Below are 18019 nucleotides of genomic sequence, written 5' to 3' on the forward strand. Positions count from 1 at the left end.
AAATCTAAACACTGACTTTTTTTTAAATATGAAACTTCCTTTTTCACTTACAGATGCTTGAAGTAATCCCATTTTTCTAGTACTGCTTACAGAAAGGGGACTAGGTCAAAATGAACAGAATTTGTATAGACAGAAGGTATCACAATAACATTACAAATGTTAGGTTTTGGCAGTTTTTTGGCGATGTAATTTTCTTTAAAACGTTGTCAGCCCGTTGCTTTTTGTACAGTATGTACACATTTTTAAGCTTGATTTCTGTTTTGAATTCTTGCATGTAAAAGCTGCGTTGCTTGGCTAGCCATCGAATAAAAGTGCTTATTAGGTTGTAAGTAATGTACCTCGCATGAAAATCGACCAGTTATCGTATTTATATTTGACACCCACCCACACACCAAGCGTGTGTGCAGAAAACTGGAATGTAATAATAAATAATGTAATTACAGCGTTCAGCTACTGGGTGACATGTATTTAATGCAAAAATGAAATTAAAATTAATTGCAAGCCATTTAGAGTAACAGGAGAGAAGGTTTCTAGAAAACAGATTCCTTGACTTACAATGAATGTTGATTATGAACAGGGACCGCATTATTAACTTGGTCAATAACAGGAATAATTATTAAATGTCTAATTAATTATTGTTTTATTTCATCACAGAAATATAGTATCATCTATACTAGTAGTCCTTAGTTCATTTCTAAAATTAGTTCAATAATTTGTGATACGGCTGTTTCAAGAGACATGTGGTGCGTTCACCATTGTGTTCTGGGATCTGACGTTCCAGACATTTAGAATTTGTCATTTCTAATCGGTGTGTGATGAAGTGGGCTGGACTCACTCACTGACACGAAATATATAGCGGTCTTTAACTGTCACGGTTTACAGCTGTTAGAATCAATTTGGCTCCTTCATCCGTAAATGAAAAGGTGCAAATAATGTTTTTTTGTGTGTGTGGCACAATAGAATGCGCAAATAGAAAAGCCAAGCCAATTGCTAGTTTGCAATTCTCATAAGATTTTCAAACACAAACACGACTTTTAAGCTTTCTATGCATGACACTGACATAATCCTGCCGCTAACCCTGTCACCAACAAGGGTCATTATGAACTTGATGCAATATGACTTTTCATAATACATAACTACTGATTCCTCTATTTGCCACTTCTCTGAACTCATCTTTTCTAATTTCCGAGGTTCCGCTGTGCCTTCGTTCTGGAAGTCATCAGCAGCTACCACTCTGCCAAATAAGGTCACGCACGTGCGTATACTCGCGGCTTGGCATAAAAACATTATTTCCAAAAATTGCACCGCTTGAGCCAGAGCAAATAGAACTTCGTTTTTTTTTCAACTTTGTCCGTTATCTGTTTGCTTGTAACATATCTTGATTACTGTGCCACAAACGCTTAAGAACGGTTCATTAAATATCTTGTTTAGCTTGGTTCATCTGCGGTGTTTATAAATCAAGATCTGCATTGTTATTTCTTGCAGTGTTTTGAAGTGTGACAGCTCACGCGCCTTTATGTATGACATATATATATATATATAATTAAACCAATATTTTAAGATATAGCGATAACGTTTATTATAAATCTATTCAGCAAAAGGAACGTGCTATTTTCTTTATTTTTTTTTATATGGAAGTTAATTGGATTTAGCAGATTGCTACCTGTATTTTCTTTGGAAAACTAGCCCCTGACCTGTACTTCATCAGTGACGTGAGGGACATCTCATTGTGACTGTGCTTCTATGCATTACATAATGTAAGTTACGCGAGGGTCAGGTCATGTCTGCAATACACAGGTGTTTCAGTTGCTTTGTCCACCGCCTGTACTTCAATAATAGACCACTAGGTGGCAGAATTGCACTTTGATAGGTACAGCTATGTTCTTCGGATGCAGTAATTTATTGAATTGCAGGTCAGGTAACTTCTAAGATTGTCTGTCTATGTAAAACAAATTACCAATACACATCAGAACAGATCCCAGGTACATCCTAAAAAAAGATGCAGATATTCAGTTACACTGTTTGGAACTGCTGCTTTAGCAAATGGACCTTTTCTGATGTTTTATTAAGTGTAACTGCAAGTAGAACCCCAGAGTTATAACTGACTACTCTACGAACACCCCACTTTGAACCAGAAGTAGGCAATCACTCAACAATGCGTGCGTGCAATGCAACTAGATAGGCGCTACTATAAGCGGCGTGCTGGTCCTATAAACGACTGTACTAACAACAGATTGTATCGCGAAATAACCGAGCAAGCTACACGAATAGATGTTTAAAAAAAGCACTGGGCTTTTAAATCTGTGTTTATTGCTACAGTTACAATTTCAATGGTAACTTCATTTTCTATTTTATAACACTATTTTAACGACGTGAGAACCACAACGATATGTATTGCTTCAGGACTGTGTTGTATCCTTAGACTAGTATTCGCCAGATTGAGGATGTACATAACAGGTGTACACGTTCTATTGAAAACTCATTTTCGGAGCTACGGTCATTTCAGACTTACAAACAACCTCCATTCCCAAGGTGTTCACAACTCCGAGGTTCGACTGTATATATGGTTGAATATTGAACATCCACTCAACCTGTCCAATCGTTTTTACAGGTTACAATAATTCCTTAATAGGCTTGTTAAATCGTTTGTGGTTTGGTATATGTGGCAGCATAATGTACCCAATGACTGATGTCATAAACTTGCTATGAATGATCTGGATTCTTGTTTACAGTTGCACTTTCTCTCTGCATGTAGAATCCTGTTCAAATAAAACCACAAAAAAGATTATTCCTGTAAACCACCAATCAGATCACCTGTATGTGAAGCGAGTGAGGTAATGCCATGCCTCAACTGCATGGGCAGAATTAGTGTTCATTCCGTAATACTCATTTAAGAACTACGTACAGCAAAGTGACACAAACAGACTGGGTTTTAGTTCTACTACAATGCATTCTAGTTAACTTCTAGTAAAACCACTTTTTATCTGCACTTCAACGAAGTGCTCACCTGCTCTTAGTCACCAGATAGTATTGTAACCCCAGAACAAAGTGGTTGTTTAAAACTAATTTTATATAATGAAATGTTTATATATTTAATGTTTACAATGGATGTTTTTGTAATCGAATCCACTGGTATTTTATATATAACGGTACCTTTACTGATTTCAAGCGATAAAGAGTACTTTTACAGTACAGTTTTGAACACATGCTTATATAGTATTTTTACCACACCTTAATCAATTGCCAATAGTTTGAATAGCTGTACAGAATGCGGAAGAGTCTGTGTGAAAAAACAGTCTATTCAATGTTTGACACACACAGATCAGCCTGTAAGCATCCTGTCATGTCCTGTGGGTTTTTTTTTCTTTATTTCTCATTAATCCATCCAATTTATGATTTGAATCGGTAGAAAAGTGAGCTTCCTAACATTGCACCACGAATGACCATGTCTCAAGCCTGACCCACACCTAATAAATCAGATGGGGGGGACTTAAGCAAACTGGACAACACGATATGCGTTATGTAATGTGTACAGGGCATAATACCCTATACACATTGCACTTCATTTGACATTAGATATGACGGCGATCACTACTTAAACGTGAAAAGTGCGCAGACTTGATGAAAATACAATAATACTGTGTAACCTATGCATTCACGCGTGACGATGACTAATGGTGTTGTAACAATACTGTCTTAAATGGGCTGCTGATTTGGTTTTATGCACGTATTCCTGTCACATCACTTTTATGGTATCAGCAAAAAAAAAAGTTTCCAGGCAATACAGAAAACTGCTGCCAAGTCATGTGTTTCATTACAGCATGGTAGATACTGTAAGAGGCACAGTTCTTTACCAAATTAGGTCGATGCTGACAGAGCGTGGGCAGTCGAGATAAAACTTCAGCAACACGCTTTAACCTGTTTCAGCTGGCGGTATTGATTGTCATAGCAAATTTGTCCTGTGACAAATAGACGGAAAATGTTGGGAGGGGCAGTAACTCCTGTTTAATCATTCTTGCAAAATGATTGCAATCAGTGAAAACGTGTTGGTTAACAAGTAGGCTATGCAACGAGTTTCAATTTGGCGTATCAAAAACAAAAAATGGTATTATATATATATATATATATATATATATATATATATATATGTATGTATATATATAATTTTTGCTGGGGCGCCAATTTGAAAAACTCACTAATTGTTTTACTTGTCATTTGAACACAAGTCACGAACGTAGTTTGTTAAAACTGAAAATCTACTTTTTAAATAGTTTTCACTGTTTGTTTTTTTGGTGGTAATAACGGTTTATCTCACTCACTTTAACTGGGAAACCAGTTAATTAGCCGACTCTGCATTTATTTAGAAATTAAAGGTAAGCGAGCACATTCTTCTTTATAATTTATTATTATTTTTAAATAGTTTTTTTTCTCCACACATGAGGGCTTAGAGCTGTTGCAGCAAAATTACGTAGGGCCTACACATTATGGAACTTTGTAAACAGTTTACTGTGTGTTTTTTTTTTTTTTTTTTTTTTTTAAAGTTTAGGCTACACGTTGTTACCTTGGATACATTTAAAAAAACTTGTAGAACAAATTTGCATTAAGGTTATTCTGAAATTACTCTATGTTTAGAAGTGACGGTATTATTAGTAGTACCTTTAACAATTAGAGCGGTTATGGATACGTGTGAAAATATATACTTATTTACTGGGCCCAGGCAATTTAGGAAAAAAGATGAAAAGAAAAACACTATCTGAAATAAATGCTCAGTGATTTGCTTATCGAAGCTATGCGCTGATAATGTTTTTTTTTTTTTTTAATTTACTAAACAGGAAATGTTGCCAAAATGAACGGTTTTGTAATATTTACTTTTGTTAACATGGAGGAGCGTCTTTAGAATTTGAAAAAAGCCAAATAAATAAATAAATACACCGCGAGTGCAACTCGCAGACTAGACTAAAATGTCTGATTTAAAAAAAAAAAACACTGACTGAAAATAAAGTTGAAAATTGTTTTGACAGTAAATGATTTGGCTAAGTGTAATATGCACCCATCTCGAGGGAACTGCGAATTCCTGGAGGTTTTCTCATATATATATATATATATATATATATATATATATATATAATTACACACACACACACACACACACACACTTGTCGGTACTTGTCATTACGCAATTATGATCTCCCCAAATTAACTGTACAAACTCGAACATTCCCTAATAAGTCAAGCATTTATCTGCCGCTGCCCACACACCTTTGGATTCTTAATATCTGTATAGTTTACTTGACTTTGTTCTAGAAGATTTTCATCTATAGCCTTCTTTCTGACTGCTAATGAGTTCATCTCTCATCGCTGCAGTTTTCGTTGGCAAAATCTGTGGCCTAACATTCCTATCAAGGTGGTTTAATAACAATTTCTGCAGCACACATTAATTTACTGAAGCATCCAAACCATTTAGATTCAGTGTTGATTTATAGGTAGGTTTCTGTACCACTAAATAATGAAAGCGAGTAATAATAATTTCAAATAAAAGGAAAAATCTAAGAATGCAAACATGACCTGTGAGCACACTCAAGGGTCTGGGGCACAAGGTGCTATGTATGTTCCAGCTATCAGATTAATATTACTGAGTGTGTTTGCATGAAAATATATACATAAGAAAGTAATGCACTTTATACACTGGCTACTTTGTAAAAAAGTGGTTCCACTGTTCTTGTGAAACGCGTTTTATAATTCAAGGTTTTATGAGTCTTGGGCACTCGTGAATTAGGCACTGAAGAATATCAAAGATAAAGCCTCTTTTTAAATCTAATCTTAATCAGCATACTGCCGGCCAGTTTGTCTGAAATACCAACATAATTGACACTGATGCAGTAATACAATATCCAAACTCCCATGCAATACATGTTTTATTTTCATCACCTTGATACACAGTGGAGATATTTAGAAATGTGCTGATGACTGGGTGTGGTCTACTTTCTCAATAAGTTTATGATAAAGTACATTTTAAGAATAAATGGATAAAGATGTAGAAACCCTAAGCAAAAGTTGACTAAAGTCAAACGATTTGGGCAGCAGTGTGGAGTAGTGGTTAGGGCTCTGGACTCTTGACCGGAGGGTCGTGGGTTCAATCCCCGGTGGGTACACTGCTGCTGTACCCTTGAGCAAGGTACTTTACCTAGATTGCTCCAGTAAAAACCCAACTGTATAAATGGGTAATTGTATGTAAAAATAATGTGATATCTTGTAACAATTGTAAGTCGCCCTGGATAAGGGCGTCAGCTAAGAAATAAATAATAATAATAATAATAATAAAAAGCATTTTAAATAGACTTCCCAGATTGACATGAGTAATGATTGTATTGTGGTCAGTCTCGCTCTGCCACTGTTTAGATTCACAAACTGCAAAACAGGCTTCCGTGCAAGTGACTCCAGTGAAGAAAACTGTGCACAAAAAAAAAAAAAAAAAACAATTCTCATAAACAAGTTCACAGATGGTTGATTGCATCGGAATCAGTCTTTTAACTGGCATTGTTTAAATTACTGTTGGACCATATCAATGAAAACAGTCATTCTGAAAGCATTTTGAGTGGGAGGGTCCTGCTGGACTAACGACACATATGCAGCCCATATGAATTTACATTTGGAGCAGAAACAATGTGTCTGCTTATTTGATTAGAAAAGAAAAAGGAAGACCAGGCTTGAATCTGAGAAAAGACTCATCGAGTATTTTTAGAACGTATCGCAGAATCCCCCACATGTTCCTTATTGTGTATTCATTTTGAAACTGCTTTAGTTTGCTTAAATATAAGCCTTAAGGATAGGGGTAAGACTTGTTGCAATATTATCAATAATCCTGACGCCAGACATTTCTATTGGCACACGTTTCCAGCTATCTGCATTCCCACAAGATGTTGATGGTATTCTTAACAGTGTTTCCAGTGGTCTCAAGGTCCTTAAGATATTGCAAAACACTGTGCTGTTTCAATTAGAAATTCCCAATCTACAGTTACTTCATGGTCTATTCTGGATTGGTTGTTTTATTTTAAGACCATAACCACTTTTAGCAGATATTAATATGCTGAAGTTTAGTAGAGATTACTGATTAACGAGAGGAGGGCATTCGGCCCATTAGGATAGTCCAGTTGCTGATTGATATAAAAATACAAAAAATACTGGAGATTTATCCTGGCTATTCAATGGGGACTGAAAACCAGAGCACTGTATGTTCTTTTAAATATCAGCATGTTCACTTTTGGATTGCCATGTGAACTTACTTATGATTAAATGTGACTTAACACTGGGCAAGCCCAGAGTCGAATCTGTTCTGCATTCCCCGGAGAGCCATTGAGTTTGTACAAGAACATTGAAAAGAAAAGGCTGTATGCACAGGTCTCAGAGCCCAGTTCAACTGTGTGTTTTTTTTTTTTTTTTTTTTTTGTCTAAACGTTTTGTATTGATTGTCTAAAACGACTCAGACGTGCAAAAGTTTCATATTAATCACAGAACAAATATCAGTGGGTATATCACTATTGGTGCAGCCCAGTGCTTCGTAAAGGGATGGTTACCAGTAATCAAATGCAAAATCTTAACAGCACTGGAGAGAGAAATGACCTAAAAAGGAGATCTCCATCATAAGCCCCCCATACACAACCAGTCCAGTGAACTGTGCCAGGACCCCTGCTTCCTCGGTAACCCTTTTCCTGTGGGTGGGTACTAATCCATAGCTTAGAGAGATGGCTAAATTGGGAAAGGAATATTGTCTGTCCAGATGCTACTGCTGCACCTGTTTATTGCAGTTAAATATGAGAAACTACAAAATGGCCCAGGAATGTCCATCAAAGTCTTTGCTGTTTATATATATATATATATATATATATATATATATATATATATATATTACAAAATAAAATGAATGGAGCTGGAATAATTACTGCTAATAATAAATATATAACAAAACGTTTGCTGTTTTAACTGTTTTGCTAAGAATTAATAAATAACCGAGGATACTATTTTAAGTATGTCGTACTAATTCTCTGATGTTATCTAAAAGCAATTGGAAGGAACATTTCTAGATAACCCCCGCTCAGAATTTCTTTTCTTTTTTTTTTTTTTTTTTTTTTTTTTTTTTAAAGTAAATTCATTTTAAATTTTTACTTAACATTCAGTTATAAGTAATCGAGACCACTTATAAATAACTGTGGTCAAAAGTGACATCAGGTTTTCTTACACATTTCTAATTGTTCAGATTCTTCATTGACGATGGTAATTACTTGTAGTTTTCTTGTAAACACGCCACACAGAACAGTAAGACAAAGGTTATTGCATTCAGTGTTTAATATTTACAGTATCACAAGGATCACTTAAGACATTTATCTGATGAATGGAAAACAATTCTAGCTTAGGAAACCAAATACTCGGAAACCAGCACAGTATTTTAATTGGGCACTGGTTTAAATTGTATTTGGATTTTGGAATGTGATGGTCTGTTTTAATGATCTAATGGTGTAGCATTTATTTTTGATCTTATAAGAACCTACAGCGTAAAGCAGAGGGCAGTTAAGGGCAGCAGCATTTAAAGCCAGCGCACTTTAGATCATTAAAATGGACCCCAAAATGCTTCTGTAGTGGTTGCCTGTTCCGTTTCATCGTGAGTTGAAGCCAGTGTTAATTACCCGCAGATCGACCGCGTGGCCTTGACCAGAGCCGCTGTTCTTGTACCCTGGGGTCGACCGAGCTTGGCCTGCCGCGGAGCTTAATTTCACCTCCCAGCAGCCCTGCTAGAGCTTTCATTTGCTACACATGTGCACCCTGTCTTTGGAATGCCAAACTTTTCTGTTATCTCAAGCCTGCTAAGTCTCTCCAAACCTTTTACAACAGTGCTCTAGGAGTGTTGATTGGAACATTGAGTAGTGCTTCACTTTCTACACCCACTGTTATTTAATACTGTGTTGAAAGGAATGTAACATTTTAAATATACAAATGTAATATGAATGCACAAGTGCTACTTTCTATTGTAAATGTATAGTACAGGTTAAATGATAAAAGGCATGGTTTAAATTTTGATGACAGGTTTAGCAGACTTCAATTAGCATAATCATGGACTCTAAGCTAATACTCGGTAGTCCAGGATTACTGGTAATCGGGGTCTGAGGATCCAGCCATTACAAGTGTATTAAATGTAGATTTACAGCCTCAGTCTCAATAGAGATTAAAAGCAGAGCGCCAATGTAAATCAGGGGTTCTCTTCACAGGGCACTTTGTGGCCAGTTCAGTTTTGTAATCGGCTTCACTAAAGAGATGGTTGTGTTTGTAGGTGTATGAAACGCATAATTTCATCAACAGAGATCTGTTAGACACGGTAATAAGTAGGGGGTAGCGCCGAATAGTCGACTAGACAACTAGAAAAGTGACAGTCAACCACAGAAACTGGTAGTCGACTAACCACCCACTTCAATTACAAAGCAGTATCGGCAACATGGGGATGTTTGCATGGGTTTAAAGTGTGTACTAGTGGAGAACTAGCAGAGTTGATATTTGAATTGTATTCAGCTGTTGACATTAAACAAAGTGATTGTGATGCGTGTGGTTTCAGATGGATTGATGACATCATAATGACATTTTAGAATGTTAATAAAACCGTTCAAAAGAGTCTATGCGGCTTTTAAAGCAGTTTACAAAACTATGTACACAAATTGAGCACCAGACATGGTCAAATACGTATACATATATATATCAATCTGGTCAAGTCGAAACAGCGTCACTGGGGTTGTTTTCTATTTTGAAACACTTGGTTGCTGAGCATGTTTTATAAATCTCAGCTATGACTAACGCATTACAATGTACAGGTCCTCTTGGACACAAGCATGCCGTTGACAGGGGTACCGTAGCAACGTCAGCAGACCTGCTACAACATGATCACTGTTGTAAAAAAACGAAAGTTAACTGTATCTTGAGCTTGGAGAAATGTGATAATTTGCCACCAATAAGAAAGTTTAAACAAGCTGACTCATTCATTCAGTGGACAAAATAATATCTAAACATATATTCACCCTAATAGTACCAATAGAATAAAGAGTCATTTAAGAATCATTAGAATACTTTTCAATCATAATCTATATTTAAAGTTATTCACCAATCCTAAAAGTTCCAAGCTGAAAAGAAGCAGTTCTTAAAATGTTTAGCTCATAGGGAGTGGTAGCTATGTGGTTATATCTGGTGCCCTAAAGGCAAATTCAACCTGCTATTGGTATTCCTCATCAATGTTAATTCAAACTTCATAGATTCATTTGAATAAATTGTGTGTTTCTGACCGTTAAAGTGTATCTCAGACAGCAACAGGAAATTGAGACCAGTGTCACGCTTCTTTAAGGAATGTCCGACTTCCCAGAGGTCAGCCAGTCAATATACTGTCTGTACACTGAAACAAACTCAGAAACAGAATGCAGGTAGTGAGTAGGGCCTGCAGGGAGTTAGGCAGGATGTGGGGTTATTTCTAAAGCCATGCAAACTTTTCTTTTTCTGTGTAACTTCAGATAATGTATCCTTTTGTCTACAGTGCTGTTTACACTATGCGAAAGTACACGTGTGCAGTAGGGCAGTGAGGACTTGTTGAACTCCAGTCTACCTTGCTTTGTGTACCGTGGTAAGGCGAGCACAAGGATACGTTCCACGAGCGATTACAAACACAAAAGAACAACCTGTTAAAACAAGTGTCAAGTTCAGAAAACGCAAGGCTGTTGGCATTCGTGTGCATATTTTTAGCCTTATTCTTCTGTCAAATAGGTGATGAGCAAGTCTGACAATTCAGGGTTTTGGCAATGGCGGAATTTAGAAGGCAAGAACATTTTAAGGATTTATCAAATATAAAACCTAAATATTGACAATGTAAACTCTATCTTTCCATTATGGGGGATAATGCGTGTGGGTAAAAGAACTTCCGGTTAATGAAAAGAGCAATGGTTAGATCATTTACCCAGCTTGCCTTTTGCGTCACTGGTAAGAAAGTAGCATGTTCATCCACTGTATGTGACTTGGTTAAGTATTATCTTAATGTATACTCTGTCCAATGGGCAAAATGCATTAATGTGCATATCGTTAGTTTTTTACTGTTTTCCATTGTACTGTAATGAGAAGGCATGACTTATTTAATTTGTTACAGTTAAAAAAAAAAAATGAAGTTGTAAATACACCTTCTGGAAATGCACCTGTTTCATATTTTCCTTTGACTGTTTTTACACTGTTGGTCTTTCAGGAATAAGAAGACAAGCTGATAGGATCTCCAGAAAGAACAGTCTGCTTGTGTCGTCACCAGAAATTATCCTTCCACATGATCACAGGTATGGGCTAATTCTGCACTTGTGTGAAGTTTTTAATCTGATGAACAGAACCAAAGGGTTACTGTGATTTACGTGACATTTTTATTTAAGATTTCCAGCCATTCTGGGAAGTGTCATTGTTGCTGAAGAGAGCAGGGGAAACAGCTGAAGCTGGGAAACCACAAAACAGCGCTGTAATTCAGGCATTTGTTACCTGTTTTTCACCAAGGATACTATGGGAATGTTTGGAGTAACAATTGTTTGCATGCAGACTTAACAATGGCTTCTAAAAATAGGTTTGTTTTACATGCAAGGATATAAAACAGGGCAACAAACCCAGAAGTGTTTCCATTTGGTACATGGTTGTTTCTATTGCTTGTGTTTTGTAGTTGATTGTTTGTTTGTTGTAGTTTATTCACTGTGGTTTGGCACTGTGGAACAATATAAAAGTGATGGGGAGTGTTGTTGCTTGATTCTCCTGTTCTATTTGGGAGCCAATCAAAGCAACCGATTCTCAAACATTCCGGAGATAGAATCTGTGACAGGGGACCGTAAATTACTATTTTAACTAAACAAGTTCTAAGTTAGTGGACGTTAATATGTAGTGTCTTGCCCAATCTAAGTTTGCATAAGGTCCACCATAAATCACAGGGTCAACTGTGCATATTAAAAGCCAAATCAATTGCCAATTCCCATTCCCATTGCTTTTTAATCAATTCCAATTCCTTCAATTCAAAGGACCTGGAATTGATTTTAAAAAGGAATTGTAATTGAAATGTTATCTCCCAGTTCTAATGTACTAATAATAACACAAACTACAGAAGCTGGATTTCTGCCTTGTGGATGCTCACTAATATTTGTAATGTATTGTTTGTATCCATTCCTATCTGTCCTTGTTTCTTATGCCATTTACCAGTACCTTCTCAAGTGAGGTGACCCCATCAGAACGTTTATTTTAAATGCGTTTTCACTACAACATCTTGGCATAACTTGAATGAGACTGAGGGATCATTTGCAGATCAATATATAGTACATAAGGATCAGTTTATATTTTTTGTGGTTCATCTACTAGAATCCGTTGTGGAATGTCATTGTGGGATAGGTTATTCCTGAATCCAAGCCAGACTCTCTCTGGTGGAATATACAGACTAAACACACATTTTTATTCTGAGTAAATTCTCAAAGCAGGTTTATAGTTTGAGTGCATGGAAGTGGTTAAATCCAGCTCTAACATTTCAGTAAGCACTTATGATTTTATTTGATCACAGGCCATGTTTTAGATGAATAAATTGTAGTAAATTACTTTTTTTCTGGTCAATCTGCATTGGTAGAAACTGGAAATTAAATGGCAAAAGATATATTAATTTCCTTCCAGGAATAAGCTGATCAGGCAATGCTTTTTCCAAATATACTGGAGGGGCCTGCAGCCACAGATGACATCACGACCAAACGGCCAATAACAAACTGAAGGGTAAGTATCCAGGTGATGTTAGAAATCATTAGATATTAAGGTAAGTAGTGACGACAAAGCCATTTGTATTTGTTTACTTGATTTAGCATATGGGCATTAATGTCTTCATACTCCTAAATGCATTTCAATGAAGTACAGATTAGAACAGAGCCCCAGATAAGGCAAAAGATGCATGACAAAGTATTTATCTATTTATTTAAAGAAAGTTAGTGCTGGCCACAAAACGGGTAAGACAATTACGCTACATTTATAATTAGTGGTGACTTTACAAACAGATATACACAGAAATGAAATGGTCTTGTTTGAGATAGTTTTGCAATCCAGGAATTGGTCCTTTTGCTCCCTTCATGCTAAACAGAATGTCTCAATTTGTAGAACAGCACACCCATGGAATCATTAAAATGATTAAAACACAAGAACATTGTTAATCTGATTTAGGTTAGATACAAATGACCTGCTTACCTATATAAAAGTATAACAAGCTACCAAAAAATAGATATTTACATATGTAAAACAGATACAAGACAAGCTACACAATTAATATCATTTTTTTAATTTACATTACAAGATGCAACACATTTAAAAAAAAAACAAAAAAAAAACACATGGCTTAAACATTCACTTTCCTTTAACAAAATCAGTTAAAAAAAACATTTGTTAACTTTTAGTTTGCAAAAAGGTTTTTTTAAATATGAAACTGTTACTGGGAAAATGTAGTAAAATATGTACATATTTATAAAGTGATGCCATTGTCTCAGTGTTTCAGCTGTTTAAAACGAAAGTCTGCTTTGGAATGTGAATCACAGGTTTAAGTGCAAGTATTTGTCTTGCTATGTAGTGCATTTTGCCACAACTGAGTGTATTTAGGTGGTTTTACATTTTTAGAAATTGTAAGCAGTAGAATGTAAATTAATTTACAAAATGTAATTATCATCGAATGTAAGCTAATTAATCATCCGCTTTTACCAAATGTCATCCAGAATCCTGTAGCCAGTGCAGTAGACTCTTAACATTTAACATGGGAATTATCTTGTGTCGTCGGTGCAATCCTCTAAATTAGTCCCAGACACTTTTGCACAGAAAAAATGGCTTAAAAAAATAAATACATTATTAGAACACCCTTCCCCAAAACACAACACAGCTACAGCGCTCGATTTCTTCTGGAGTAGACCGCAGGTGTTTCCTCTTGAGTTAGGCATCAGAAATACAGCTCTGTATCTTGTCCACCCACTGCTGAGCCACTTGAGCGTCTTGTGCACAGAAGTTATACATACGTTTGGTTGTTTTCAGCTGTAATGAATAAAGTAAAAAAAATTAAAAATGTAATTCACCAGCCAAATGCATACATTTAACCAGTCATAGTATTTTGCTTTTCTTTTTTCCTACATTATTAAAATCTAGTAAATACACGCCCAGTAGGTTCTGGCTCTATTGAATAAAAATGTCTGTTTTAGGTTTGGGTGGCAGTTTGTCCTGAAGACATAATGGAAAACACCTGTATGAAGATGTATGCAACAGGCTTGTGTGAGTGGCCTCCAGACTCTTCTGCTGTGTACGATCAGGACAGGTCATTATAACCCTAGATGGTTGCGTTTGCTGCTTCTGACACTGCAAATGGAGTACCTGCTAAGGTGGGCATGGCTGCTGCATTATACTTTTGTTGCTGCGCTAAAGAATTACTCGGATTAAGACCTGCCCCTAAGAAGTATGAACATATTACTCCCAATAAAACCTAGTGCTAAGAATTACTAAGAGAGAACCAGATTAAAACCTAGCGCCTTAACATACAACAAAGTTACTTGCATCAAAAAAGGCCTTCTCATTCACATGCTTGGGTGCTCCTATTGTAGGTGCTGTCGGAATCACAGATTCAACTTCTGCGAGGTCTATGTGTCCCCTGCAGTTTGTGTCTTCTCCTGTGTCATAGTACCTCAGCTGTGTAACAAAAAGCGGTTCATCAGAATGAAGGGTGGTGTTGGTTTAGAGCTGTGGTTTCCAAGAAAGGGCCACCCTGTTGGGATGTCCCCCCCTCCATGTACCACAAACAGCATGGGACCAAAAAACACACATATTTATACTAAAAAGTACTGAAAATACATTTGATTTTTGGCTGAAATTATTTGCCAATGTCAGCATGTGGTTTGATTTTACAGCACCATTGAAGCATGCAAAACACTTAATGGTATTTGAAAACTGATACACATTTAGAACAAACATGTTGTTAGAGAGCTTGTGTAGAGCATCAGATAAATGGTTTAGAGGCTCGTTAAATTTTTAAACAATTTGCACATTTCAAAATAAAAGAGAAATGTTATTGTAATGCAGAGATTTTCAGACGTTTTTACTTATTTTTATTTATTTATTTTTTTAATTATTTTTTTGGAATACCAGAACTAAAAGCCAGCAATCAGCCTACAAGAGGACCTGGTAATACATGGCGGATACATACGAGGGATAAACGTGTTAATCAACTTGATCTACTTATTAGATCCCAACAATAGCCTCTGGGCTCTGTTTTGAAGCAAGTGCAAAGCCAGAGGGAAATGTAATGATAAAAAAACAAAGCAGAAACTAGCGCAAAGGTACTTGTTCAGTTATATCTTCAGAGCAGGATTTATATTCTGTTAAGCCTGCATTATGCTATGATTAAAACCAAGAATGCATTAGTGCTCATCTGTGACATACTAACCCCCATGTCAACATACCTGATGTTTAGTGATGTCCAAAACAAACCAGCGAGGTTTCCATCCTTTCAACAAAGCACCTCTTTTGAAGAGTATGCCTTCAAATGACCTAAAACAAATGTTTGAAATATGCCAAAAGCTATATAATAATAATAATAATAATAATAATAATAATAATAATAATAATAATAATAATAATAATAATAGCATCTTCATTGAATACATTTAATTACACAGGCTTGTTTCTTATTTCTTACTTTTTTGTCTAGTCAAAAGGAGACCATTTAAATCATATTAAACTTTGTTGTTAAGTTAGATAAGTTCAGTGTTTCGGTTCTACTGTGCCGGTCAAGTTGACCTTGCTTTGCACAGGAGCAGTGGTTACCTGGGTGCAGTGAATAAGGGTTAATGTACATTGTACCTGCTTTCCTCATTCTTTGATGTGAACTGATTGTACAGTGTAGCAGCTCTCCTGTTCACTCCATTGGATGCAGAGGCTGTGAGGCTGTTTTCCTCCCCAAGGCTGCTGTCAGGCAGGTGCAGCATTGATCTTCTCTGAAAGTTCTGCAGGTTAGTGGGCAGCAACCCTGAGGCAGAACTGGATTGCTTGTGCAACTGGAAGACAGACAGATCTCATGTCACAATGTCTGGATGGATGGATGGATGGATAGATAGATAGATAGATTTTCACAAAGGTAGATTCAAACAAACACACCACACACACACAATATTATCTGTATTGCACTTATCTTGCTACCTCCACCAGCTACAACGTTGCTAAAGTTCAAAAGTGGTTAATTAGGAGCAGGATGTTGATATTAAAAAGAGCAAACTTTAGTACTTACACTGCTCTCCAGTTTGATATCTTCTTTAATGCTGATCTTTACTTTTTCTAATGTCACCTGCCAGCCTTCCGGGCTTTGATTCAGCTTACTCTCTAACCTTTCAATGTCCTACAATACAATAAAAAAAACATGTTATTTCCATCAGATACAATACAAAACAACCGGGCTATACAGCAGCACATTCATAACGCAGCTGTGTGTCTTTCTTCACTGACAATATGCTTCATCAAAGCTGAATCTTTGTTTTTTAGAAGAAAGGGTGAGTTACACGTGAACTAGTTGCTTACACACACGTTGCACCATGGTTGTTGCATGTTTAATCTAAATAAAAGCAACTGCACCTAAAGTTGCTCAGTATTAAAGCTTTAAAAAGTACCACCCTTTTCACCTGCTGCTGCAGGTAAGCTAAACCCATGGAACTTCATGAAAGTGGCATCTATGAGTTACACTACTGGTTATACAAAGTAGTCTGTGGTACAGGTACAGCTTAATTAAATGAGTTTGAGGGCTGTGGATGCTTCCTATGAGTCAAGAGAAATTGCCAGAATTTGAAATGTGATCCTGAAGTGAGTTTTATATATCTCACCGTCTAGAATGCTGCTTTTTAAGACCCAGATTTTCGTCTCAGTGGGTTGGCTGCAAGGTGATTTTTGGAAGCCTTATTATTATAATGGTAACTAACTCAGGTCAAAATCTACAAACGTATTGGATGCAAACTGAAACATTTACTATTACACACACTAGAAGAAGCCCCGTCAAAAGACTAGAGTAATGCTATTTGACATTTCCTCTCCATGCAAAGGATGAGTGCAGAGGCCTCACTGGATTCCTTTCTTTCCACACTTACTGCTAAGAGTTTAGTAATTGCATCAGGCTGTGCTCTGCTAACACTGCTGTAACATGGCCACACGATCTTCCTCCTGCTTGTGGAGACAACGCAGTCAGACTCTTCTGTCGATTCAGCTCGAGTCAGACCCATTTTCCAGTCATAGGAAGGCCCGGTGGACAGTGTCTCTCCTGTGTAATAATCCCAATTTTTCAGGTTTGAGATGTTTATACAGGGCTTTAGTACTTGCTGCAAAAGAAAGAATAAAACAACAAAAAAATAACACAATTGCATTTGATAAGAACATCAGGTCAGTGTTTTTCTACTGATGCAGCAGATTTTAGTAACGTCTCAAAAGATCGAGCCACAGTTGTTCAACCTGCCAAGTGACTTCTTGTTTTCATGTGATTAGTTCAGCAGAATGCCAAGGCATTGTCTAGACCACGTTCCTTTAAAACCGTCGCTGGAATTCTCCGAGACACATCTAGAGCCGTGTGATCCGCAGTGCAATGGATTGGGCATGACTGAACACATCTGTAAAGAATCCTGTGTCTTGGGCAGCCTGAACTTGCTGCTGGAGACATACAGAAGGTTACATGCTTATCCAGCCTTTGCTGCTGATTCATACGCTCAGAAATATGGGTGAAACGTTCCTGAGATTTCCAGAATACATGTTGACCATGATTTATAGTTCAATTGAACGCTATCCTCCAGAGTAACTCCCCATCATTTGTTTTTCTGTAAACTGTGTATCTGGAAGTCCCAGAGTGAGGTAAACTCAAATAGCACCTTCTTGCACAGAAACAGTTTACTAAAACTTAACAAACAGCAACCGTTTAACCCCATATAGCATGGTGTTGCCATTCCAT

At 36.7% G+C, this 18019-nt stretch overlaps 1 protein-coding gene and 1 long non-coding RNA gene across 6 annotated transcripts in view; one reads left to right on the top strand and one right to left on the bottom strand.

The window, feature by feature from the left end:
* Positions 1–4199: 4199 nt before the first annotated feature.
* On the top strand, positions 4200–12896 carry LOC131702004 (uncharacterized). The gene is made up of 3 exons (XR_009309238.1): positions 4200–4373; positions 11261–11345; positions 12700–12896. It is a non-coding gene; the product is annotated as an uncharacterized LOC131702004 (long non-coding RNA).
* A 205-nt stretch (positions 12897–13101) lies between these two features.
* LOC117434735 (myotubularin-related protein 13-like) overlaps positions 13102–18019 on the bottom strand; it is a 133746-nt gene continuing 128828 nt past the window's right edge. For all 5 annotated transcript variants that reach the window (XM_059003310.1, XM_059003309.1, XM_059003312.1 and 2 more), the window contains 6 exons: positions 17172–17399; positions 16325–16432; positions 15901–16094; positions 15501–15588; positions 14599–14730; positions 13102–14085 (listed from right to left, as the gene is read on the bottom strand). In XM_059003310.1, the coding sequence (XP_058859293.1) occupies positions 13987–14085; positions 14599–14730; positions 15501–15588; positions 15901–16094; positions 16325–16432; positions 17172–17399 (849 nt within the window). In that variant the 3' untranslated portion in view covers positions 13102–13986. The remainder of the gene's footprint in view (positions 14086–14598; positions 14731–15500; positions 15589–15900; positions 16095–16324; positions 16433–17171; positions 17400–18019) is intronic.

Source organism: Acipenser ruthenus, chromosome 28 (assembly GCF_902713425.1).
Source record: "Acipenser ruthenus chromosome 28, fAciRut3.2 maternal haplotype, whole genome shotgun sequence".
In the NCBI taxonomy this organism is placed as follows: domain Eukaryota; kingdom Metazoa; phylum Chordata; class Actinopteri; order Acipenseriformes; family Acipenseridae; genus Acipenser; species Acipenser ruthenus.